The sequence below is a fragment of the Hyperolius riggenbachi genome, chromosome 1 (assembly GCF_040937935.1).
Source record: "Hyperolius riggenbachi isolate aHypRig1 chromosome 1, aHypRig1.pri, whole genome shotgun sequence".
Lineage (NCBI taxonomy): Eukaryota > Metazoa > Chordata > Amphibia > Anura > Hyperoliidae > Hyperolius > Hyperolius riggenbachi.
This window is the reverse complement of record NC_090646.1, coordinates 649,323,098-649,350,385: the sequence shown is the minus strand read 5'-3', so window position 1 is coordinate 649,350,385 and position 27,288 is coordinate 649,323,098. Positions and strand designations below refer to the sequence as shown.

The following is a 27,288-nucleotide window of genomic DNA, read 5'->3' as shown; positions in this document are numbered from 1 at the left end:
ACCAAAAACCGCAAAACAATCGCCCTGCGGGAATTAGTTCATGCTATACAGCACTATCCAGGGGCGCCACGAGGAGGCTTCCCATTGCCCCCATACAACCAGGGGCCGCGGGGGTCCCAGGCACTCTCACCGCCTGGAACCCACACAGCGGCACCCCGGAGGTGGAGGCCAGGGGGTGCAGGCGATCTCCCCAGCGTGGCCGGCGCCGGGAAGAGTCGCCCGCACACACCTTCCAAGATTAAAAACAGGCACTTACCTCAACGTCCATTGCGTTCTGCTATATGCGCATAACCTGGGCGCGACACATAAGGGGCGGACAGGCGTAAATAGCCTGCTCCAGGGCTCTCACCTCCTAAAACAAGCCACTCACTACCTGCCCTCAGAAGAAAGAAATGCAATGCTAACTATAATCAGAGAAAAAGCATGTGTGCATCAACCAAGTGAACCTGACAAATCTGGCTTTGCAAATTTGGCCTATTGGCTAATCACGAGACATTGCTCATGCAAATAAGCATTTGCTTTCGCATGCCTAAATATGCAGGGTCAAAACCAAAAACCGCAAAACAATCGCCCTGCGGGAATTAGTTCATGCTATACAGCACTATCCAGGGGCGCCACGAGGAGGCTTCCCATTGCCCCCATACAACCAGGGGCCGCGGGGGTCCCAGGCACTCTCACCGCCTGGAACCCACACAGCGGCACCCCGGAGGTGGAGGCCAGGGGGTGCAGGCGATCTCCCCAGCGTGGCCATTAAAGTAAACCCGAGACAAATGGGAGGCCGGCTGTAAGGTCCGTGATCCAGCTGGGTTGCAGGGCACTGCGCATACCCTGTTCCAGGCCACGCCCCTCCTCCATCGTGCTAATGTGGGCGGGAGCATTCAGCCCAAGCGCAGTTACAACCTAAATGATCTGCACATGCGCAGAAAGCTCTCCCCTGCGATGTGCTCATATCGTGCACACGGCTAGGACTGCACATGCACGGTAGTTTGCCACTAAGTTGAGTCACTGACTTTACGAGACGAAGGCACCACGGAGGAGACCAGGAGGACCTTGAGGGAGCAGGTGGACCACAGGAGGTTGGAAGAACCCCAAGGCAAGTAAGACTCCTTTTGTCCATTCAACTTAGGAACACTTTAACTAGCTCACCTTATGGACCAGAGTAATTTTCACCTTACACCACTCCTCCCATTCATTTGCCAATAACTTTATCACTACTTATCACAACAAAATGATCTATATATTGTTTTTGTAACGTAACTATTTATGATTTTTTTTGAATGCCATCACAAAAAAAAAAAAAAAAACCCCACAAACAAATGTTTTATTTTGGTAACTATAGAGGAGGGGGGAAGTAAGGGGTTAAAATGAATGGGAGATTTTGTAATTTAAAGCGGAATAGAACCCTGCATTTCAACTTTGCTCTAAAACATTATTTACAGTATATTATATGCAACCGGCATTTTTTTTTCTTTTACTAGACCAGCCACAGGGCTTTAAAGTTCCTGGAGATTTCTGCAGACGCATCCGAAGCTGAAATAGATAAATTTTGTTTACATAAATGTATCTAAGTGTTGAATGTGACTCACTCTCTCTCACTGAGAAGGAGCTTGGAGGACAGCCAAAGAGTGTGTAACATTTATCAATAGATACATTCAACTAAATAGAATGTATCTATCTGAACTTCTGCATATCTCTCCACGGAACTTTAAACTTCTGTGTTTAACCCTTCCAATGCTGGTCTAGTAAAAAAAAAAATGTTTTTTGCATATAATATACTGTAAATAAAATTTTAGAGCAAAGTTGAAATGCAAGGTTATATTCCGCTTTAACATACAGTATGTATGTGGGTGTGTAATTTTATTTTTGACCACTAGATATCCCCTCACTGACTATCCTCAGAGGATCTCACAATCTAATGAATACCACAGTCCTAGTCTTGTCCTACCATATTATTATTAGTATTTATTTATTTATATAGCACTGACATCTCCTGCAGCACTTTACAGAGTACATAGCCCTGTCACTGACTGTCCTCAGAGGAGCTCACAATCTAATCTAACATCCTCTGGAAGTGCATTTAAACTCAATCCAAGAGATAAAATAGGCCAACTTTATTCACCTCTCAAAGTGGATTGAACATGACTGAGAATATGTAAAAAAATGAATTTCAATAACTGATATAACAGGGGGATTATTCTATGAAATTAGTGAACTGCCCCTTTAAAGTGGACCTGAACTCTTGTACAGGACAGAAGGAAAACAGAAGTGCACGCTGTATGTATTTAGGGTTTAGCCTGTCTAGTTCCCCCTCATCTGTGACACACACATACATCACAACTGTAATTTGATCCCTCAGCTGTGTCAGCTCGGGAATGTCGGCAGAGCATCTAATTTGTAAGTACAGGATATTAACAATATGTCTGCTTCTATGAAAGCAGGAAGTAGACACACTGCAGATTTATTGCAGGATTTGTATCAGCTTTAACAAAGAAACGTTTTTCTTTAAGTTAGCATGCTGTTGCTTATCTTCTAGAGCAAATAAGAAGTTCTGAGTTAGGATCCGCTTTACAGGACCACTCCAGCAAAAAAAGTACGATACCAGCCAGCCTCCCTAGTTGCTTGCACACTATGTTGTCAGTTAGACTTAACAACTGCCATTAAGGAGTTGAAAACAATGAGAACCCTTAGAATCCCCTATGAGGAGATGGACTAATCCAAAACATGTCGGTTGTGTCAGATTTTAACTGCTTACTTTTTTCACTGGCGAGGTCCTTTAAAGGTGCCCATTAACGGTACAATTTTTCACTAAGTGCGATCTTTGCGATTTGAATGAACATAACTAATCGGAAGGCAATTATCGATTGTTAACATTTAGTGAACTATTCTTTCTTCAAATTCGATCATAAAATCCAACTTTCGGATTGATTTTATCCTAGTTAGCAATCAACCAAAGAAGCGATCCTTACCGATTGCCTTCATAAACTGCACATTTTCTATGAAATTTGATCGTAAAAATCGTATCGAAAGATTGCATTTGGTGAAAAAATTGTACCGTTAGTGGGCACCTTAAAGAGAAACTCTGACCAAAAATTTAACTTTATCCCAATCAGTAGCCAATACCCCCTTTTACATGAGAAATCTATTCCTTTTCACAAACAGACCATCAGGGGGCGCTGTATGGCTGATATTGTGGTGAAACCCCTCCCACAAGAAACTCTGAGGACCGTGGTACTTCTGTCAGTTTCCTGTCTGTGAACCTTGCTGCATTGTGGGAATAGCTGTTTACAGCTATTTCCAACTGCCAAAAAAGCATGCAGCAGCTACATCACCTGCCAACAGTAAAAGTGTCACCATGTGATAAATGTCAGAATGTGAATCAGGGAGAGGAAAGCTTTTACAATGGGCAAACATGACTAAATCATTTATACATAATTATTGTAAAAATAAAGCACTTTATTACATTATTTTCACTGGAGTTCCTCTTTAAGATACATCCTTTAGCAATAGATGCTGGCTGCACTCTCTGGCGTAAATGTCACCACCAGAGGCTGCACCTGGAAATGTATCTTTGAAGCACAGAATTATGCCAAAGATAACTTTGTAACAGCGGCAGGTTCCCTTTAAGCCCACACTTCTCCTTGGAATAAAAGGGAGATGAGCGCGGTGCCTAATTGCCGCAGAGCATGTGATAACTGGGGCAGGGAAATTGCTGTCTTTATGCGCGCTTCTTATTAAAGCGCTGATGGAACGGCATTACCCGCTTTACTAAAGTCCCAGCGGAGCAAGAACAGAATTAATCCGTCGGTAAAACAGTAGCCAGCCAATTACAGGGGTGGCGAGACGCAATCAGGACAGCACTCACCTGAAGGCCTTATTCATGGTTTGGTAGTTGAAGTGTTCCGGAGCTAATCCTATCAGCACTGCGTTGGGACTGTCGCTGGCGATTCCTGGGAGCGCGGAATAGAGAGGTCAGCAGGAGAAGATTCCCCAGTAATTGAATTGTACATGCAGTCTATCAGTTAGTCATGCTTGACTACAAAGCCCAAGGTGCCAATTCTCATCAATGCAAAAACCTTCCATTGTCAGACCTGTATTAAAATAGTGTCTCTTTATAGGAGACGGACCTGTCCTCTGCGCTGTTATATCTATATAGCTGCCGCCTCATTATCCGCTTCCCAAGGATGTTAATGTGGCCGCTCTCCAATGTGTGTCACCGCGGAGGGGGAGGGGAAGGAGGAGGCGGCCAGGCAGGATGTGAGTGCGGTCGTGTGTATATTATATATGCGTGTATATATAATATGTGGGTAATGTGTATGTGTTATCTCTATGTGTATAATGTATCTATGTGTGTAATTTGTGTGGTGTGTGTTAGGCCCGCATACATCAAATAACGGCGCCAGGGAAAAAAAGAGCGCAGGGTATAGCCGAAATTTTAAGATATTACCTTTAACAATTTTTTTTTATCGTTTCTTCATCTTTATCAGAGATTGAATAATAATAAAAAAAAAAAAAATAAAAAAAAAAAAAGGTATTAAAAAAAAGGGCAAAATCTTCTCTAAAACAATGAAAACGAAAATATATTTACAGTCGTAATGAGGATAGTAAAACATTACCAATATTTTACTACAACTAAACCTAATTCTACCCTCACACAGAACCCTTCACTGGTGGTGCCTACCCATGAAATGCCCCCTTGTGGTGCCTAACCCCAAGACCCCCCCCTGTGGAAGGTGCCTAACCCTAAAACCACCCTTCCTGATGTCTAACCCTAAAATACCCTTTCCTGACGCCTAACCCTAAACCCCCCTTCCTGAGGCCTAAGCCTGATACCCCCCTTCCTGAAGATTAACCCTAAACCCCCCTTCCTGACACCTAATCCTAAAACCCCCCTTCCTGGCACCTAACCCTAAAATACCCCTTCCTGACGCCTAACCCTAAAATACCCCTTCCTGACGCCTAACCCTAAAATACCCCTTCCTGGCGCCTAACCCTAAACCTCCCCTTCCTGGTGCCTAGCCCTAACACCCCCCTTCCTGAGGCCTAAGCCTAAACTCCCCCTTCTTGGCGCCCAAGCCTAAAACCCCCCTTCCTGGTGCCTAACCCTAAAACCCCCCTTCCTGGCGCCCAAGCCTAAAACCCCCCTTCCTGGTGCCCAAGCCTAAAACCCCCCTTCCTGGTGCCTAACCCTAAAACCCCCCTTCCTGGTGCCTAACCCTAAAAACTCCCTTCCCCCCTTCCTAGTGCCTAACCCTAAAACCCCCCTTCCTGACGCCAAACCCTAAAATACCCCTTCCTGGTGCCTATCCCTAAAACCCCCCTTCCTGGCGCCTAACCCTAAACCCCCCTTCCTGATGGCTAACCGTTGTGCTATCCGGGAGCGGTGTTTCAGTAGTTTGATCTCATCATTAAGCCAGAGTTGAAGGGCCCAGCGTTGGTAGACCGTGGAGGGGGAGCCACAGAATCAATGGCTGAAGTTAAAGTGATGTTATAATGAGCAGCTGCTAGCTCAGGGTCAATAAGGATAGAGTTAGGATAGAGTGAGTAGAGGATGCAGGCTGGTTGATAGTGTTTGGAGGTTGATATAGCCCCCTAAAAACGCATCAAAAACCCATAGGAAACCATTGCATGTAAAACCGATGCATACAGTATGCATAAAGTATGAACTTGCTTTTTTTCTGCACCTAAAAATACATTGGTTTACGCAAAACAATGCGTTTTTTTGTGCGGCCCATAGACTAACATTATGTACGTTTTCCACACTGCAGCAAAACGCATGTGATTCAAGTAAGTGTGACCCCTGCCATAGGGAGACAGATGGATATAAGGATATGGGACAATCAGACAGACAGGTACGTATCACATAGATCACATAGTTAGGGTTGGTCAATCCTGCTACTTAAAGGACAACTGTAGTGAGAGGGATATGGAGGGTGCCATATTTGTTTCCTTTTAAACAATACCAGTTCCCTGGCGGCCCTGCTGATCTATTTGGCTGCAGTAGTGTCTGAATAACACCAGAAACAAGCATGAAGCTAATCTTGTCAGAGCTGGCAATAATGTCACAAACATCTGATCTGCTGCATGCTTGTTCAGGGGCTATGGCTAAAAATATTAGAAGCAGATTAGCAGGGCTGCCAAGCAAACGGTATTGCTTGAAAGGAAATACATATGGCAGCCGCCATATTCTTCTCGGTTCAATTGCCCTTTAACTTTGAGGCTGGGACCAAACTTTCCAGAATTGCATGTGTTTTTTCAGCAGTGCATTGCAGAAAACCACATGCTCCCAGCCTGAAGGTTCAGATTGCAGCATGGGAAAGCTGTTGCTAGTCTTTAATGCATACTGCGTGGAATATATTATAATGTGCATTGCACAGAAAACATTTTTGCATCATTCACTTTTTGATTTCCTAGCTGGCTGGGTTTGCAAAGCCGATTCCTGTGCCTATGTCAGATGCTGCTTGTTTAGACTGAATAGTGGTCTGTATCCCATCCAAACTTCGCCCCCTATCCAGTTACCACCCACAGGAGTTTGTCAGCGAGAAGGCACCAGTCAGGCGGGTGGGTACTGGCCTTAGGCCTGGAACCCACTAGCAGCGCTTTTCTGATCCTTTTCTGAGCGTTTGATTTGAAAAGCTCTTGCTAATTTAATGCTATGGGTGTGATCCCTCTTGAGCGATGTGATTTTATAAAAACCACCAATAGCATTGCATTAGCAAAAGCTTTTCAAATCACTAGCACTTAGCAGATTATTTTCTGTAAAGTACTGGTAGAGACTGGTCATTATCTCTGGTTGGAAATTATCTATCTGGCAGGTAAATCTAACAGAAAATGTTACAGAAATTTGTATGGTGTGTACTAGGCATTAGAAAAGGCTGCTAGTGGGTTTGAGCCTTAGAGCTCTATTGACAGGCTAGCTTTCCATCAGCAGACTGATATCTTACAATTGCTCACAATCTACTTACTGCGAACCACAAATCCCTTCTACTCATGTAGACATATTCTTTCTAATGTACTGTAATTCACGATTGCTCGCAAATGTAGTCTGGCATCTAATTTTCTTTCTGCTTTGGGTATCACATGATCACATATGACTTACCTGATCGCCAGTTGAATCTAGAAAGAACAAGAAGAAAGCTGTACTGCACTGACAAGCATATTTAGCCCATGAAAACTGTATTCTGTCCAGTACTTTGCTTCTATACCCGGTTTCTATTCAGTCATCATCCTGATTGGTACTATAATTTGCTGTCAGCTTTGGGTTTAGTTTGGCATTAGAGGAACAGGAATGACATTTTAGTGTAGCGAGAGCTGAATACCTTCGAAGTCTGCGAGAGCGCTGTCATGGACCAGCAGCATGGGGCGGACCCCCCTCTGCTCCACCAGGTTCCTCGCTGCAGTCAGAGAGGTGAAGATCTCATCCTCCTGGATCTCAAATTCCAGCCTCTTCAGCCTGTCCAGCAGGGTCCTCTTATTCTCCTTGGTGGTATTTGTGACGAAGCGGATGGCGAGCGGAGCACTGCGCAGCCTGTGGGGGGGAATACGAAGGGTGAGCTACAGAGATGTGTTTACCAATAAGAAGTACAGGTAGCCCCAGCTTAACCACTTAAAGGGATACTGTAGGGGGGTCAGGGGAAAATGAGCTGAACTTACCCGGGGCTTCTATTGGTCCCCTGCAGGCATCCTGTGTCCGTGCAGCCACTCTCCGATGCTCCGGCCCCGCCTCCAGTTCACTTCTGGAATTTCTGACTTTAAAGTCAGAAAACCACTGCGCCTGCATGCCCGTGTCCTCGCTCCTGCTGATGTCACCAGGAGTGTACTGCGCAGACACAGACCATACTGGGCCTGCGCTGTGCGCTCTTGATGACATCAGCGGGATCGAGGACACGGCAAAGCAGGCGCAGTGGTTTTCAGACTTTAAAGTCTGAAATTCCAGAAGTGAACCGGAGGCGGGGCCGGAGCATCGGTGAGTGGCTGCGCCAACACAGGATGTCTGCGGGGGACCGTTAGAAGCCCCGGGTAAGTTCAACTCATTTTCCCCTGACCCCCCTACAGTATCCCTTTAAGGACTGCAGTCATAAAACCCCTTAAAGAGAACCCGAGGTGGGAATTACTTTTACTATTGGGGCACAGAGGCTGGTTGTGCGCACTAAGACCAGCCTCTGTTGCCCCATCGTGTGCCTCCATGTCCCCCCTGCTCGCCGCTATACCCCCCGCATTGCTGGCTGTGTCGCCAGCTCAATGTTTACCTTGCGCTGTCAGTCAGCGCCGCTCCCCCGCCTCCTCCGCATCGGCGCCACCCGCCGCGTCACTTCCCTCCTATCAGCGGGAGGGAAGGGACACGGGCGGGTGCGCCGATGCGGAGGAGGCAGGGGAGCAGCGCTGACTGACAGCGCAAGGTAAACATTGAGCTGGCGACACGCTGCGTGTCGCCAGCAATGCGGGGGGTATAGCGGCGAGCAGGGGGGACATGGAGGCACACGATGGGGCAACAGAGGCTGGTCTTAGTGCGCACAACCAGCCTCTGTGCCCCAATAGTAAAAGTAATTCCCACCTCGGGTTCTCTTTAAGGACCAGAGCCTTTTTTTCCATTCGGACCACTGCAGCTTTCACGGTTTATTGCTCAATCATACAACCTACCACCTAAATGAATTTTACCTCCTTTTCTTGTCACTAATACAGCTTTCTTTTGGTGCTATTTGATTGCTGCTGCGAGTTTTACTTTTTATTATATTCATCAAAAAAGACATGAATTTTGTCAAAAAAATGACTTTTGTAACTTTCTGTGCTGACATTTTTCAAATAAAGTTAAATTTCCTATACATTTGAGCGCGAAAGTTATTCTGCTACATGTCTTTGATAAAAAAAAAACCATTCAGTGTATATTTATTGGATTGGGTAAAAGTTATAGCGTTTACAAACTATGGTGCCAAAAGTGAATTTTCCCATTTTCAAGCATCTCTGACTTTTCTGCGCACCTGTCAGGTTTCATGAGGGGCTAAAATTCCAGGATAGTACAAATACCCCCCAAATGACCCCATTTTGGAAAGAAGACATCCCAAAGTATTCAGTGAGAGGCATGGTGAGTTCATAGAAGATTTTATTTTTTGTCACAAGTTAGCGGAAAATGACACTTTCTGACAAAAAAAAAAAAAAAAGTTTCCATTTCTTCTAACTTGCGACAAAAAAAAATGAAATCTGCCACGGACTCACTATGCTCCTCTCTGAATACCTTGAAATGTCTACTTTCCAAAATGGGGTCATTTGTGGGGTGTGTTCACTGTCCTGGCATTTTGGGGGGTGCCTAATTGTAAGCACCCCTGTAAAGCCTAAAGATGCTCATTGGACTTTGGGCCCCTTAGCGCAGTTAGGCTGCAAAAAAGTGCCACACATGTGGTATTGCCGTACTCAGGAGAAAAAGTATAATGTGTTTTGGGGTGTATTTTTACACATACCCATGCTGGGTGGGAGAAATTTCTCCGTAAATGACAATTTTTTTATTTTTTTTACACACAATTGTCAATTTATAGAGATATTTCTCCCACTCAGCATGGGTATGTGGAAAAATACACTCCAAAACACATTATACTACTTCTCCTGAGTACGGCGATACCACATGTGTGGCACTTTTTTGCACCCTAACTGCGCTAAGGGGCCCAAAGTCCAATGAGTACCTTTAGGATTTCACAGGTCATTTTGAGAAATTTCGTTTCAAGACTGCTTCTCACGGTTTAGGGCCCCTAAAATGCCAGGACAGTATAGGAATCCCACAAATTACCCCATTTTAGAAAGAAGACACCCCAAGGTATTCCATTAGGAGTATGGTGAGTTCATAGAAGTTTTTTTTTTTTTGTCACAAGTTAGCGGAAATTGATTTTAATTGTTTTTTTTTTCACAAAGTGTCATTTTCCGCTAACTTGTGACAAAAATAAAATCTTCTATGAACTCACCATACTCCTAATGGAATACCTTGGGGTGTCTTCTTTCTAAAATGGGGTCATTTGTGGGGTTCCTATACTGCCCTGGCATTTTAGGGGCCCTAAACCGTGAGGAGTAGTCTTGAAACCAAATGTCGCAAAATGACCTGTGAAATCCTAAAGGTACTCATTGGACTTTGGGCCCCTTAGCGCACTTAGGGTGCAAAAAAGTGCCACACATGTGGTACCGCCGTACTCAGGAGAAGTAGTATAATGTGTTTTGGGGTGTATTTTTACACATACAGATGCTAGGTGGGAGAAATATCTCTGTAAATGACAATTATTTGATTTTTTTTACACACAATTGTCCATTTACAGAGAGATTTCTCCCACCCAGCATGGGAATGTATAAAAATACACCCCAAAACACATTATACTACTTCTTCTGAGTACGGCGATACCACATGTGTGACACTTTAGGGTCCCTAAACCGTGAGGAGTAGTCTTGAACCCAAATGTCTCAAAATGACCTGTGAAATCCTAAAGGTACTCATTGGACTTTGGGCCCCTTAGCACAGTTAGGCTGCAAAAAAGTGTCACACATGTGGTATCGCCGTACTCAGAAGTAGTATAATGTGTTTTGTGGTGTATTTTTACATATAACCATGCTGGGTGGGAGAAATATCTCTGTAAATGACACATTTTTGATTGTTTTTACACACAATTGTCCATTTACAGAGAGATTTCTCCCACCCAGCATGGGTATGTGTAAAAATACACCACAAAACACATTATACTACTTCTCCTGAGTATGGCGATACTACATGTGTGACACTTTTTTGCAGCCTAGGTGCGCTAAGGGGCCCAACGTCCTATTCACAGGTCATTTTGAGGCATTTGTTTTCTAGACTACTCCCCACGGTTTAGGGCCCCTAAAATGCCAGGGCAGTATAGGAACCCCACAAGTGACCCCATTTTAGAAAGACGACACCCCAAGGTATTCCGTTAGGGGTATGGTGAGTTCATAGAAGATTTTATTTTTTGTCACAAGTTAGTGAAAAATGACACTTTGTGAAAAAAACAATAAAAATCCAATTTCCGCTAACTTTTGACAAAAAATAAAATCTTCTATGAACTCATCATACACCTAACAGAATACCTTGGGGTGTCTTCTTTCTAAAATGGGGTCACTTGTGGGGTTCCTATACTGCCCTGGCATTTTACGGGCCCAAAACTGTGAGTAGTCTGGAAACCAAATTTCTCAAAATGACTGTTCAGGGGTATAAGCATCTGCAAATTTTGATGACAGGTGGTCTATGAGGGGGCAAATTTTGTGGAAACGGTCATAAGCAGGGTGGCCTCTTAGATGACAGGATGTATTGGGCCTGATCTGATGGATAGGAGTGCTAGGGGGGTGACAGGAGGTGATTGATGGGTGTCTCAGGGGGCGGTTAGAGGGGAAAATAGATGCAATCAATGCACTGGGGAGGTGATCGGAAGGGGGTCTGAGGGGGATCTGAGGGTTTGGCCGAGTGATCAGGAGCCCACACGGGGCAAATTAGGGCCTGATCTGATGGGTAGGTGTGCTAGGGGGTGACAGGAGGTGATTTATGGGTGTCTCAAGGTGTGATTAGAGGGGGGAAATAGATGCAAGCAATGCACTAGCGAGGTGATCAGGGCTGGGGTCTGAGGGCGTTCTGAGGTGTGGGCGGGTGATTGGGTGCCCGCAAGGGGCAGATTAGGGTCTAATCTGATGGGTAACAGTGACAGGTGATAGGGGGTGATTGATGGGTAATTAGTGGGTGTTTAGAGGAGAGAAGAGAATCTGAGGGGTGGGGGGGGTGATCAGGAGGGAGCAGGGGGCAGTTTAGGGACTAAAAAAAAAAATAGCGTTGACAGATAGTGACAGGGAGTGATTGATGGGTGATTAGGGGGGTGATTGTGTGCAAATGGTGGTCTGGGGGGTGGGCAGGGGGGGGTCTGAGGGGTACTGTGGGCGATCAGGGGGCAGGGGGGGGGGCAGATCAGTGTGTTTGGGTGCAGACTAGGGTGGCTGCAGCCTGCCCTGGTGGTCCCTCGGACACTGGGACCACCAGGGCAGGAGGCAGCCTGTATAATACACTTTGTAAACATTACAAAGCGTATTATACGCTTCCTATCCGGGGATCGTCGGGTTAACAACCCGCCGGCGCTTCCGATTGGCCGGCGGGTTGACGTCGCGGGTGGGCGGAGCCTATTGCCGGCGGATGCGCGCGCATCCCAGCGCACGATCCCCGGCCACAGAGTGCCCCAGGACCTGACGCCATTCTGCGTTACGTGGTCCTGGGGCTGCCACTTTGCCGCCGCCAATATGAAGTAGGCGGTCGGCAAGTGGTTAAAGAGACACTGAAGCGAAAAAAAAATTATGATATCATGATTTGTATGTGTAGTACAGCTAAGAAATAAAACATTAAGATCAGATACATCAGTCTAATTGTTTCCAGTACAGGAAGATTTAAGAAACTTCAGTTGTTATCTCTATACAAAAAAGCCATTAAGCTCTACGACTTTCAAAGTCGTGGAGAGGGCTGTTTTCTGACTTTTATTATCTCAACTGTTAGTTAATTTTTTACTTTTTCTCTTCCAGAGGAGAGGTCATTAGTTCACAGACTGCTCTGAAAGAATCACTTTGAATGCTGAGTGTTGTGTAATCTGCACATATTATAGAATGATGCAATGTTAGAAAAAAACACTATATACCTGAAAATAAAAATATGAGAATATTTTCTTTGCTGCTAATCTTCTAGTAATTATTCATAGTACACAACCAATTCATTATATCATATATTTTTTTTCGCTTCAGTGTCTCTTTAAAGAACGAGATAGGGACTGTAGGTTCGTTCTTAACCTGAATCTGTTCTTAAGTCAGAACACTGTGCCATCTCTGTCCCCTGTACCTCCAGTGTCCCCCTGTGCCTACAGTGTCCCCTTCTGTGTCACCTCTGCCCTCTGTACCTGCTTATACAAGTTTAAGGCTTCCTGCACACTGCAAATCCATTTTGCGATTCAGATTCAGTTTCCGATTTGCAATTCCGATTTTCCTTGAATGCAATCAACAGTAAAAGGAATGAAAAAAACGCAGCATGCAATAACGATTAAAAATCGGAATCGGATGTAAAAACTGATTGAAAATCGGAATCAGAATCGCATGCAGTGTGCAGAGAGCCTAACAGCTGTTTTGTCTTTGAATTTTTTTAAATCGATTTTCTCAAAAACTACAAGTTCAATTTGAAAAAATTGGTGTGTCATTCGTAAGTCGGGGACTACCTGTACAGTATTGCCTATAAAAATCCATGTAATCATCTCCAAGCAGGGTCAGGTTTCTGGAAAGGCTATAAAGACCAAGGCCTTGGGCGGCTAGACATGGAAAGGCGGTGGTTACATGTAGAATAGGGAGGCTGCAAACTGGTCACAACGCATGAAAGAGGGCAACTGCTGCCAAGGGAGATGTATGTAAAAAAGAGAAATGCATCATGGCCAGCACTGAAGATTTTTTTTTTTTAATTACTTTTTTATTCACATCAGAAAGTGAACATATAGCCAACATCCAACTTGTAACGACAAGATGTATACATTTTTGATGTAAGTGCTATGCAGCTTGAAGTTGGACCAATAAAAACTGCTAAAAAGTTACTCAGATTGGTCCTATTTCAAGCTGCATAGACATTTACATGAAATTTGGATGCAAAGAGAAATTATTTAAAGGAATACTGTAAGGGGGGGGGGGGGGGGGGGGAGGGGTCGGGGGAAAATGAGTCGAAATTATCCGGGGCTTCTAATGGTCCCCCGCAGACATCCTGTGCCCGCTCAACCACTCACTGATGCTCCGGCTCCGCCTCCGGTTCACTTCTGGAATTTCAGACTTTAAAGTCTGAAAACCACTGCGCCTGCGTTGCCGTGTCCTCTCTCCCACTAATGTCACTAGGAGCATACTGCGCAGGCACAGACCATACTGGGCTTGTGCTATACACTCCTGGTGACATCAGCAGGAGCGAGGACACGGCCGTTTTCAGACTTGAAAGTCTGAAATTCCAGAAGTGAACCAGAGGCGGGGCTGGAGCATCGGTGAGTGGCTCCGTGGGTACAGGATGTCTGCGGGGCACCATTAGAAGCCCTGGGTAAGTTCAACTCATATTCCCCCGACCCCCTACAGTATTCCTTTAGGCTGCTTTCTCACCAAGACGTTGCGTTTAGGGGACGTTATAGGGCACATAATGTGCCCCTAACTCAACGCCTGGTGGTGTTGGAGCAGGACGCTACCAAGAGCCACGTTACAAGCAGCTCTTGGTGCGCCTGCTCTGTCGAAGGCGCTGCAGAGACCACGTGAGCGGAGCTCTCCACATCACGTGGTCCCGCCAGCCAATCAGCGGCCGCACCAAGAAGTAAACACTGCAAGTGCAGTGAATGTCAAGTAGCCATGTGCCTGGCTACGTAGCGGCCTCTCCCCGCCTCCTCTCAGCCCCTGAAATAAAAAAAAAAAAAAAACCATACTGAGCATGTGCAAACAGTCTAACACAGCTTAAGCCGCTAGAACGCACAGTATGCTGCACTTCAAACGAACGTGCAGCATTACTGTGTAACGCAACGTGGGCACTGTGAACAGCCCATTGATTTTTCATTGCTGTGCGGTGGGCTGCGTTACAGGCTGCACTAACGTGCGCCTGTAACGTCTCACTGTGAAAGCAGCCTTAATCTATTTGACCATCCCTAGTTCTGTGAAAATTTCTGAATCTTGTAGTATCCTCACTGCATTCCATGAGAAGTTATTGGTTTGGGCACTGCACAGGCATACAATTTGTGGTTTATATGATTTTACTACATTTTTTGCCCTTTACAAATTATCTGCTGCAGAAGTTTCATCTTTTCCAGTGTGCTGGGGGGTCATCATGATGTGTGGCGGCAAGGATCCGAAAATCTGTACCTCCCTGCACTAAGGCCCGGTTCACAGAGTTAAAAGACGGTCCGTCCCGGGTTGGAAGGGAACAGATCGGAACAGATCCAATGTTACCCTATGGATCAGTTCAAACGGATCCATTCTGCACATTCTGCTGAACGGAACACAAGTTTCCTGCAGCACCAATTTTTCCGGACCGATGAGCCCGGCGGAACGGAAACGGAAGTTGAATTGCTGCACTGGGGGCAATGAGAAAACGGAACGTTTCTTCACACTAGTGAAGAAATGGACCGTTCTAAATAGAAAAATACTATTTGGGGTTGGGGGCCTGGGGAGGGGGGATATGGGGTAACGGAATGAAGCAGCTGAACGGAAACAGAGTGAAAATGGATCGGATCCGTTTGCCACTTCAACGCAAGTGTGAACCAGGCCTGAAGCAAGGAGGAGACCCAGCTTGCATTCTCTAGCTCCACCTCCTTGCAGGCGGTAGCATTGTAATTTCACCACTACGCAGCATTGCGACTTTGACACTTTGATCCACATAGAGTGACACTGTGCCAGACTAGATCTGGCGGCGGTGCCCCAGTGCCAAATGCTCCCATATAATATTGTATTATGTGTCACAGTGGCGGGGGATGGGGCGCTTCACTTTGACTTGAAGGAGGTAACACTGTGCTGGATTTTATTCCACAACAGCGCCATCTAGCGGCAGGCAGTTTTCCTATGTCCAACATTAGTCCTGTGGAGGAACGTGCCAATGTCAGACATAGTCCTACACGGGATTAGAAAACCTACTCTTCCACTAGAAGGCCTGGCAGAGGCTGCTTGTTAATAACAGTGATTTCAACAGTACTTCAAAGCACATGAAGATGAATCAGAATAAGGCCTGGTGCACACCAGAGGAGTTTTTCTGAGCATTTTGAGTTTTTAAATCTGCTGCTAATGTTATCCTATGGGTCTGTGCACACTGGAGCAATGAGGTTTTGTATAAAATCCCATAGCATGAGGCCTGGAACCCACTGAAAACCGCAAACGCAAAACGCAACCGCTAGCGTTTTGTCTTAGCGGTTTGCAAGCGGATTCATACGCGTTTTTGGTCGTGTTTTGCAACATTGTATTTTTTTCCCCAGCGGGTGCGTAGCGTTTTGCGTTTTTATCCTGATTGGTCCTGTGAATTATTTTTCATTTTGTTACAGTGTGCTGAACCGCAAAACGCTAGCAAAACCGCTCAGTTTAGGTTTTGCTGAGCGTTTCCGCTAGCGGTTCAATACGTTACATTGAAGCGCTAACGCTCCCAAAATGCTGCACGTCCTGCGTTTGCGTTTCTGAGAAACGCAAACGCTCCTGTGGAAGTTGCCCCATCCATTAACATTAGCCCAGCGTTTTGGCAAACTGCTAGCGTATCGCAGTGCTGCCAAAACGCTGCCAAAAGCGCTCCTGTGGGTTCCAGCCCTTACATTGGGAAGAGCTTTTAGAGGTTTCAAAAGCTCTTCCCAATGTAATGCTATGGGGTTTTTTACAAAACCTCATTGCTCCAGTGTGCACAGACACATAGGGTAACATTAGCAGCAGATTTAAAAACTCAAAACGCTCAGAAAAACTCCTCTGGTGTGCACCAGGCCAAAGTGTCAGAAGTAGGGGGACAGTTCCTGCAGCCCATCCTGGGGCTTCTGCGCTCACCGTTTCAGAGCTTCCTGAGCTCCGGGAATAGCGGTGTCCTCGATGTGTAGCGTGCCACTGAGATCCACCAGCACCGCCTTCAGGGCCCGTCTGGCTGCCATGCTGCAGGGATAAAACAGGAGAATTATAAACAAAGAATAATAATTCACACACAGAGATGTGAGGCTGTCACACAGTGGCCTCAATTCACTAAGCTTTATCAAACGTTTGATAATTTGCCTTGTGTGCATAATCGAATTTTGAATTCACTAAGGTGTTATATATTTATCTAATGTTTTATCGATAAAACTTTCAATAAACCTAGAACACCTTAGTGAATTAAAAATTAGATTTTACCCATGAGGTAAATTATCAAACGTTTGATAAAGTGTTTGATAAAGCTCTGTGAATTGAGGCCAATATTCACTAATTAGCCAAGATAGTAAAACTAAGGGTAATGGCCAACAGTTCGACCATCAGATAGATCCCTCTGTGATTGAATCCGATCAGAGAGGGATCTATTGCTGCCACACACACTGCACACCAATTTCCAATATACACTAGTTATCCAGAACTCAACTAACCAGAAGTCTGAACCAACCAGAACAAATCTTCGGCAGTACTTACAGTGGTGAAGGCCAACTTTTTAGGCTTTTTGTAGGCTTTTTGACTACTACTACTACTAGAACTATTGCGCCTGCGCAGTCCGCTTCAGCCCACGTGGTGGTGACTGACAGCGCCGCCCGTGCAGGAGCAGTACAGGCCGACCTGGAGGTTGGCCTGACGTCATCACCGGGGACCGGGAGCGAGCTGCGGCAAACGGCTGTGTGCAGAGCTGCGGCGAAGGACATGCTGGGAGCCTTGGGCTGGAGGAAGCCCCGGGTAAGTAGCACTTATTTTCTTTAGATTGCCCGACAACTCCTTTAAAGACTGGATTCCACGGCCTTCACAAGGTTAATATACTTTCAGTTACTGTATTTGAACATTTAATACAGAGTTCGTGGTATGTATACGGAGTCAGGGATTCAGTCTTAAGCAACCAGAAAGCACAATTATCTGGTATCAGCCAATCCCCGTGGGTGCCGGATAACGGGGACTTTGCTGTATTTCAGAATGAAAACTATTGGCAATTAGTGTTGTCCGGATCATGAACGATTCGGATCTCTGATCCAAATCTATTTTGTAAGTCGAATCATCCGAATCATCAAAATGAGTGATTTGGATCGCAAAGGGGGCGGGGCCAGGAGCGGCACACCCCCCTCTCAGCGGGCAGCGGGGTCCTGGAAGCAGAGAGCAGAGATGGATCGCTCAGTTGGAGGGGAGCCAGGCTTGCAGGGACAGGTAGATGAGAGAGAGGGGACATGGGTGCCACTGCCAGGCAGATTTGTGTAGAGCACACATACTGGCTTTTAATGTGCTGCTCATTATGGGCTGTCTGTTCCGTAGTTGTGTACATTGAACAAATTGGAAACTTTTGGCTCAGCTCAGCACAGCTCAGTAACTTTACAGACAGCTGGGCTAGGACAGGGCAGGCACTGTGATTGCAGGGCAATATGATCCTCCTGCACTCGCTCTAAACAGCTGCACTTCACTTCTGGGAATGCTTTGCGGAATGCTTCCTTTCACTGTGCGACGTTTGGATTCAAAGTATACAGATGAACATATAGGTGAAATGTATGTAAAGCATATGATTGCAGCATGTGGGTATTGTGTGCAAACAAACATTTCTGCTCTCTGCTCGTCCCTCCTCCCTTCTCTGTCCACTCCCTGCCCTCTGTCCATCTTCTCCCCTTCTCTGTGTGTCCACCCCCCTCCCCTTCTTCTGTCCTGCTAGTCATTTCACCCCCAATGCTTCCCTTGTAAAATGATCCGCGATTCGGATCAAAGATCCGGATCTTTTCAATGATCCAATTCGAATCATCCGAATCATTGAAAAGATCTGAACTTCGCATCTCTATTGGCAATCAGCCTAGTGCTTCATCCTGCTGCTTGTCACCCCAGTGTGTTTGCCGTGCCACCTCCATGTAGTGGGTGGTCGCCCCTGGTCCAGGGTAAGTGTTGTGGCCTAACCTGTCACACTAGTGCATCTGCCACGCCCCTCCCCCATGTAATGTGTCGTCGCCTGTGGACCAGGGTGTTGCGGCCACACTTGTCACGTCAGTGCGTCTGTCTCCCCGCCCCCCTGTAATGTGACGTTGTCGTCCCAGGCCCAGGGTAAGTGTTGCGGGCTTACAGCCCACCATTCCAGAGCAGGGTCCTTTTACACCTATTTGAAACCAGCTTGTTGCATAGGTCTCTTCTGGCTGCCCTCCCTACCTCTGTATGAGGATGAAAGCGTCTGGACTAGGCATGCTCATCAGAACAAAGCATCTATACACAGAGGAAAAAGGCCGTGCATGGGAGACTTCACTCTACTGGCCATGCCTGGACATTCCTCGCACATGCCCAGTCCGGATACTCTCATCCACAGCCACACTGTTTCAAGCACATAAATGACTCATGGTAAATAAGGCCCTGAGTGCCGACAGGCAAGTGTTAAACTCCCTGACTCGCCCAACATTATCATTTCACCTTATCAAGGAGACAATATTTACTAATAATCTCCAGCAGGAGCTTCAAGGTGAAAGCTGTATACTAGTGAGGAAGTGTCCTTGACAGAGTGCAAAGCAATGAAGGAGTGGAGCACACCTGCTGCTACCACTAATCCATCTCAGGCAACATAGAGGAGTCATCCTGTGCAACATTACACTACAACCAAACATCCTGCCAGCTGATTACAAAGAGCAGCCGGAGGCTAAGGCCACATACACACATCAGACTATAGTCTTTGGAAAATGAAAGACCACAGACCACCCTTCATGTAGTATGAGAGTCATACCTACACAGTCTATTCTATGGAGCTGAACTCCCCATCAGACAGAAATCTTAGCAAGATGCTGCACACACAGATGCTGTAGACATTCAAAAGATCAGTGTAACATCTGAAACCATGGCGGCTGCGGATACGCAGGCTATGCCCGCAGCCGCCTTTGTTCCCTGTTCACAGGCCTTATCCGTCCCGGCGGCATCCAGCACGCTGGGAACGGCATTGTCTCTTGCTCATAGGGTCTCTGTATTGCACGCACGGAGACAGGACCTTTATGCTGGAAGAAGGCGCGTCAGCTGACCTGCCGCTCGGCTGACGTCAGGAGTGACTCGCGCCGCTCGGATTGGCTGATTGCTAGGGGGCGTGGCACTGGGCTCTCCTCGGCTTCTTAAGCCTTCACAGATCATTGGCAACTCGTCTGCTGTTGCGAATACACTCGTGTTAGCTCAGACCTAGTGAGGTTCCTGTTGATGATAGATGTATATGCAATGTTTGCAATATACATTTATCTATAGTTAATTATTACATTGTATTCTGATAACCTGTGTATGATTCTGGCTACTCTCTGACCTTGCTATTGCTAAACGATTCTGTACCTCTGCCTTTCTGACTTTAGTTGCTGAACCTGTGCCTGATATTAACTACTCTCTCGCCTGCCGATTTTGCTCTCTCTACCTGCCTGTTATCGAATCTTGCCTGTCTGACTACTCTACTCACCAGTGGGACCTAGCCACTGGTGAGGCGTACGTTAAAAAGGGGCGCTGGGAAAAAAAGGGCGCAGGGTTTTAAACGATAAACATGGATAACGTTTAAAAATATAATGTACTATATTTCATTTAAAAATAATGTTTTATAAAGTTATAAATCATTTAATAATGTGCATGAAATCGGCAATTGTGAAAACGTTAATCTTCCGTTTAAAAAGTGAAATTTATAATAACGTTTAAAAAAAAAATTGTAAGTAACCCTCCCTGTACCTACCCCTAACCCCTAGACCCCCGTATTGGTGCCTAAACCTAAGACCCCCCCGGTGGTGCCTAAACCTAAGACCTCCCTAGTGGTGCCTAAACCTAAGACCCCCTGGTGGTGCCTAAACCTAAGACCCCCCTGGTGGTGCCTGAACCTAAGACTCCCCTGATGGTGCCTAAACCTAAGACCCCCCTGGTGGTGCCTAAACCTAAGACCCCCCTGGTGGTGCCTAAACCTAAGACCCTCCTTAGTGATCACTGCATTGTGTGTAGAATAATGTTTTAGAAACAGTAAGGGATAAAATATATTACAATTTACGTTACGTACTGATCGCTTTATTTTGTGAATAATAATGTTTTACAAACAGTAAGGGATAAAATATATTACAACTTACGTTACGTACTGATCGCTTTATTTTGTGAATAATAATGTTTTACAAACAGTAAGGGATAACATTTAAAATAATGTTTTATTGAAATAGGAAACGTAAATCATCACAAGCAGTTATAAAACATTAAAAATCTTCGGGCACCGTTGGAAAACGTTATTATTCTCGGGCGCCCTTTTTTCCTGTTCGGCGCCCAGTAAACGATATTTATTATGGGAGTGAATGGCGGCACCCGATTTGTCCACTAGCCTCCTCCACCCTTTTTTACTGTTTCCACTGGTGAGGTGCTCTAGCTATTAGAACCTACCAGGTTCCCTCTGGTGAAGTTCAGACTTACTTGCATAGCTCCAGTGACTGATAGTACCTTACCAGCTCCTCTGGAAAGGTCTAGTTAAACTATTCAGTCATTTGTGTTGTTAGTACCTTACCAGCTCCTCTGGGAAGGTCTAGTTAAACTATTCAGTCATTTGTGCTGTTAGTACCTTACCAGCTCCTCTGGTAAGGTTTAGCCAAACTTCTTTAATTCTTTCATTATTAGTACTTTGCCAGCTCCTCTGGTAAAGGTATTGTTATTTGTGTTGGTAGACCCTCCAGCTCCTCTGGAGAAGTCTATACTGTTGCACCAAACACCACACCGTACTCTCAGCTAGCTATACTAGTATTATTGGTGATACTGCAGATCACAAATAATCAGACGTCTGAGTTGCAGCACCCAATCGTTACAATCAGTATCTGCAAAAGATCTGTTCCTGCCAAAGATCCGTTCCTGCAAATTGCATTCATAGTCTATGAGATCTGCAGATCATCATACACACCTTGTTTAACAGACATTCATCTGCAGATCAGATCCACCAGGATGGATTTTCAGATCTGCAGATGAATGTCAGTTAAACAAGGTGTGTATGATGATCTGCAGATCTCATAGACTATGAATGAAATTTGCAGGAACGGATCTGTGGCAGGAACAGATCTTTTGCAGATACTGATTTTTTGTGTCTGTACAGCATCTGTGTGTGCAGCATCTTGCAAAGATTTTATCTGATGGGGAGTTCAGCTCCATAGAAAAGACTGTGTAGAGTATGGCTCTCATACTACATGAAGGGTGGTAAGATTGGTCTTTCATTTTCCAAAGACTATAGTCTGATGTGTGTATGAGCCTTAGCATCAAACAGCTCAGAGCCAATAGCTACAGGTGTGAACACAGCACAGAGCACATTTTACACTGGCGGGACAGAGCCGTAGACTGGGCCACTAGATTTCATGCTGAAATTGATCGGGAATCAGCCTGTAGTTTATGGCACCCAACGGATGTCTCTCCAGTCAGAGATCTGTCTCTTGGGGCCAGTGCACACCAAAACACGCTAGCATAATCGCAAACGCCTAGCATTTTTTACAGCGATTTTCAGAGCAATGTGCCTAGTGATTTTCTAGGTATGACTAGCGATTTTTGGTGCGTTTTGATGCAGCAATTTTTAAATTTGTGTACAGTTTGAGCTGGAAGTGAACAGCTTTTTTAAAAAAACGCTTGGACAATCGCTCTGTTCTAGTGTTTTTTAGAGCGATTTTCCAATTTTCTTATTCTTAACATTGAGGCTGAATCACCTCAGAAATGCTGCAGGACCTGCGTTTGTGAAAAAAAAAAATCACATCGCTCTGGTGCGATCCCTCCCATACAACTACATTAGCCAAACCTAGTGTTTTAAAAAGCTCAGATGCGCTCTTAGTGTGTACCAGCCCTTAGTCGATCTGCCCATACCTCCTCAGCTGTATGGGCACCTTTAGGCCCCATGCACACCTAAAACCGCAAAATGCCGGCGATTACCGCTAGCATTTTGCGGGAGTGATTTTTCCGCGATTAAAGCGGAAAAAAAAATCACTGAAAACTGCAGCATTTAGAGAGCGATCGCGATTAGCGGTGCTATGCATGCTAATTGCGATTGCTGGCAAAACGCTGAATGTCACACGTTTGCGGTTAACGCTAACTGCAAAATTCAGCAGTGAGAACACTGTTATAGGCTTACATGGGATAGCAGTTTTTAAAAACCGCTAGTGTTCTGCGCTGAGCGGGAATCACGCAATTCCCACTCAAGTGTGAACGACCCCTAGAAGTAGTTACAAATGTCCAGGCTTGCTCTTCAGTGCAGACAGCTATAAATGCACAACGGTGATAACATAATAGCTACACCAGTAGAGCTAAAGAGAATACAAGCACTGTGATCAGTATACAGCTTCATTCATCCTCCTCTATGATTCTTATCAGCCAGCCCTGTCCTACCTTCCCACCTGCAGCACTGCAGTCCTTTCACAGTGCCCTCTGTGGCGCAATACAAGCCTGTCACATTTCATTCCACTTCAAGCCTTTCTATTTGTCAACAGGAACAGGCATCATTAGAACAGCCTCTTTTTAAAAAGGACCCCTGGGTCCTCACTACAGGAAGTTCTGAGGCCAGCCGTGCGTTCCAAGCCTCAAATTAAGTAATAGCTGTTTATGGAATGCGGAAGTGAGCGTGGAACGCATGATTTAGCACGTGAAAGGAAGGCTGCTAAGGCTTGCAGTGCATTATTTAAAACAAAAGCATAGGATTATTCAGGCTACCACAGGGTAATGATAGTCTGATTATGACCATAACACATACTTGGCTGCCTGACATGTATTTTTAATGTTGAAAATAAGATGATTATTTTCTGTCCCTGCAGGCTAATGCAAAGTTAGCATGCTGATGTGTCTTACCAGTATTAGTGATGTCTGAAATCGCACATCAACTAATAGTATTTATACAGCGCCGACATCTTCCACAGTATTTTCATAGCTCTCAACTCCCTTTTTGGGAGGGAGAGTCCCTCTTTCTCCCTCTTTCAGGACTGATGTAAACATATGTATTTATCTACTAAAAAATGTGTTTTATTACCAGTGTTCCCCAACCCTGTCAAGGTCCACTAACAGGGCATGATTTGTGGAAATCCACAAAGGTAGATAATCAACTCGCTGTTGGTGGGCCTGGAGTACAGGGTTGGGGAACTGTGCTTTAGGGTAGGAACACAGAAGGCAGAATCGCATATGCGTTTCCCATTATGTGCAATGGAGACTCATATGCGATTCTGCCTAGTGTGTTACTACCCTCAAAGGGATAATTAAAGGGACTCCGAGCACCTCTCATGGGCATGCCTTTAAGACTCCAACCAGGACTGCAAAGTACTTAAAGATGCATACCTTTCTGTAGCTTGTGCTCTCCTCTTTCATTTGATGTCTGAATCGTAGTTCTACACCAAATAGTTTTCATTCGATTTCAATTTAAAAATTGCAGCTGCCATCTTGGCTATGTTATAACTTCCGGGTCACCCCTGTCTTCTATGTTAGAGAAGTGCATCACTAATTGAAGCAAGAAGAGGAAGTGACACACATGGCCATTGCAAGAGGCTCCTCCAGAGGGGTCATAGCACGACTTTGTTGGAAGTCGTCTGTCTTAAAGAGAACCCGAGGTGGGGATCTTAGAGTTAAATCTATGCACAAAGGCTGGGTCTGGCTATAGTGCCCAGCCTCTGTTGCTAGTTGAATCCCCCGTAAGTCCCCCCTGCACTCCGTTCTAGCCCATAGATGACAGCCGCGCTGTCGGGCTCTGTTTACCTTTCTAGTGCCACTCATGCCGCTCCCCCCGCCTCCTGCAGAGCGCCGGTCTCCGCCCGCGTCCCTTCCCTCCAATCAGCGGCGAGGGAAGGGACGTGGGCGGGGATCGGCGCTCTGCAGGAGAGCGGCGTGAGTGGCACTAGAATGGTAAACACAGCCCGCTCTGACAAGCTGCGTGTCAGCAGCACGGCTGTTATTTATGGGGGGATTGCAGAGCGCAGGGGGGGCTTAGGGGCGATCTAAATAGCAACAGAGGCTGGGCTCTATAGACAGACCCAGCCTCTTTATGGGGATTTTATTCTCAGAACCCCGCCTCGGGTTCTCTTTAAGAGACTGTCCTGTGCATAATGACATGCCTCTGGGTCTCGCTATTGCCGCCTCTAGTCCCCCTCCGGGGTCTCCTGTGCCCCCTGTAAAAAAGCGCCCGGCTAGCAGTGGTGCTCATCCAATATTCGGGTATCCGAACTACCCAGAGCAGAAGCCAAAATCGCCTTCAATGGCAAAAATCGCTTTCGAAGGGCAGGGGCGCCGCGAGGCGTAAAGCGAACCAAGCGGCCGCTTGGGGCCTCAATATCGTAGGGGCCTCGGCGGCTCAGTGACGTCGGCGTGACGTCACTGTTTCCCCGCAGCCCCGCGGGGCTGGCAGAGCAGAGCAGGGCAGGGCTACGGGAAGATGGCCGCCGCCGAAGCCCTGCTCTGGAGACTATTTATGCCTCCAGTACAGGGCTTCGGGTGGCCATCTTCCCGTAGCCCTGATTCAATCAGCGCGGGACATTGGAGGAGGGAGGGAGCTCCGTGGGAACTGCGTGCCTGAGGAGCCGGCCAGGAGAGGAGACGGGGAGAGAAGACTTCTGCCAGTGCCAGGTGAGTAAATTCTTTTCTTTTTGCAGCTCTGAAAATGTGCCCTAATTGCGTTTGATATCTGCTGAACTGTTCCCTAATTGTGTTTGATTTCTGCTGAACTGTTCCCTAATTGTGTTTGATTTCTGCTGAACTGTGCCCTAATTGTGTTTGATTTTTGCTGAACTGTTCCCTAATTGTGTTTGATTTCTGCTGAACTGTTCCCTAATTGTGTTTGATTTCTGCTGAACTGTGCCCTAATTGTGTTTGATTTCTGCTGAACTGTGCCCTAATTGTGTTTGATTTCTGCTGAACTGTGCCCTAATTGCGTTCGATTTCTGCTGAACTGTTCCCTAATTGGCCTCTATTCATAAAACTTTACCGCAAGTTTACCGCTCAAAACAGCTGACTTTCCCGACCATTTAGCAAAGTGTGCATTCATAAAAGCTGTTTCCACATGAAAAGTTACAATTCCCCAGCAGAGCGAGAAATTTCCGCCTTGTGCGGTGATTTTCTAGATCTATCTAGAAAATGTAACAAAATGTCCATTCATAAAGATTAGAGTAAGCGGTATGCGGACGGGAAATACCGCTTCCTCGGACGTAGCGAGAAGCGTGAGGATTACATGCAAGTGAATGGGACAGACCTCCTAATCAGCAGCAGAGAGAGCAGCGCACGGAGGGACTCTGCCAGCTTCTGTGTTTCCGCAAGCCTGCCGACAGCCTACAGCGGGAAATCTCCGCACTGCTATCGCAGCTGGAAACATTTTTATGAATGACCACCATTGTGTTTGATTTCTGCTGAAAATGTGCCCTAATTGCGTTTGATATCTGCTGAAAATGTGCCCTAATTGCGTTTGATTTCTGCTGAACTGTGCCCTAATTGCATTTGATTTCTGCTGAAAATGTGCCCTAATTGCGTTTGATTTCTGCTGAAAATGTGCCCAAATTGCGTTTGATTTCTGCTGAAAATGTGCCCAAATTGCGTTTGATTTCTGCTGAAAATGTGCCCAAATTGCGTTTGATTTCTGCTGAAAATGTGCCCAAATTGCGTTTGATTTCTGCTGAAATGTGGCCCAAATTGCGTTTGATTTCTGCTGAAATGTGGCCCAAATTGCGTTTGATTTCTGCTGAAAATGTGCCCAAATTGCGTTTGATTTCTGCTGAAATGTGGCCCTAATTGCGTTTGATTTCTGCTGAAATTTGGCCCAAATTGCGTTTGATTTCTGCTGAAATGTGGCCCAAATTCTGTTTGTTTTCTGTTGAAATGTTGCACAAATTGCGTTTTTATTTTCTGGTGTCTGGGGTAACTGTTGCTGCATTTATTATTTAATGGTCATAGTTGGCTATATTTGCTGTGCTACGGTCAAGCTCCGCCCATACAATGTCATGGCCAAATCCATCTTTCGGCGCGCTGTGCGCGCCTCAATCACCCCCTCATCCATTTTCCCCGCAAACAGCCCGCCCCAATCCGCCCTCCAGCTCCACCCACATGTCATGGCCACGCCCACTTATGCGGGATAGCCACACCCATTTTCACCGCGGCGCGCGAAGGATAGGGCCACTTCCTACAGTCCGCTTGGGGCCACAAAAACCTTAGCTGCACCCCTGTCGAAGGGAGAGAGAGAGAGCGAGAGACCTTCAAAAGGGGTTTTTGCCATTTGAAGAGACTTTTGGAAGCATTTTAAGCCATTTTCAGGTCGCTTCCAGTTTTTTATCCAGCTATCCGAATCCGGCCGGATATCCAGGATATTGGGTTCGGATATCAAACTTTACTCGGATACCAAAAAGTTCAGATTCGGATATCCGATTCGGATCCGGATATCTGGGTATCCGGATCCGAATTCAATTCGGATTTTGAAAAGGGGTATCCAAACAGCACTGCCGGCTAGTGACAGTCTCCTTGTCGCTAACCGTCTATTTACCTTCTGTATGCCATTCAATGCACGCTCCCCCGCCTCTGTCCCCGCCTCCTGTGAGCTTCCTCCATTCGGAAGCTAAGCCGCGACCCAGGAAGTACCTCCCAGGTCGCGGCTTAGCTTCCGATTGGAGGTAGCTCACAGGAGGAGGGCAGCGGCAGGGACAGAGGCAGAGG

General features: G+C 46.1%; 2 protein-coding genes across 3 annotated transcripts in view; both read right to left on the bottom strand.

Moving 5' to 3' along the window:
• Positions 1-23,119, bottom strand: part of HDHD2 (haloacid dehalogenase like hydrolase domain containing 2) — a 52,862-nt gene extending 29,743 nt beyond the window's left edge. The window contains exons 1-4 of one of the 2 annotated variants that reach the window (XM_068251423.1): positions 23,005-23,119; positions 16,528-16,629; positions 7,317-7,525; positions 3,863-3,947 (exon numbers count right to left, since the gene is read on the bottom strand). In XM_068251423.1, the coding sequence (XP_068107524.1) occupies positions 3,863-3,947; positions 7,317-7,525; positions 16,528-16,629; positions 23,005-23,075 (467 nt within the window). In that variant the 5' untranslated portion in view covers positions 23,076-23,119. The remainder of the gene's footprint in view (positions 1-3,862; positions 3,948-7,316; positions 7,526-16,527; positions 16,630-23,004) is intronic. The other variant, XM_068251433.1, reaches the window with a different exon arrangement.
• The window catches only part of ST8SIA5 (ST8 alpha-N-acetyl-neuraminide alpha-2,8-sialyltransferase 5), a 989,793-nt gene that overhangs the window by 424,820 nt on the left and 537,685 nt on the right, over positions 1-27,288 (bottom strand). The window lies entirely within an intron of this gene.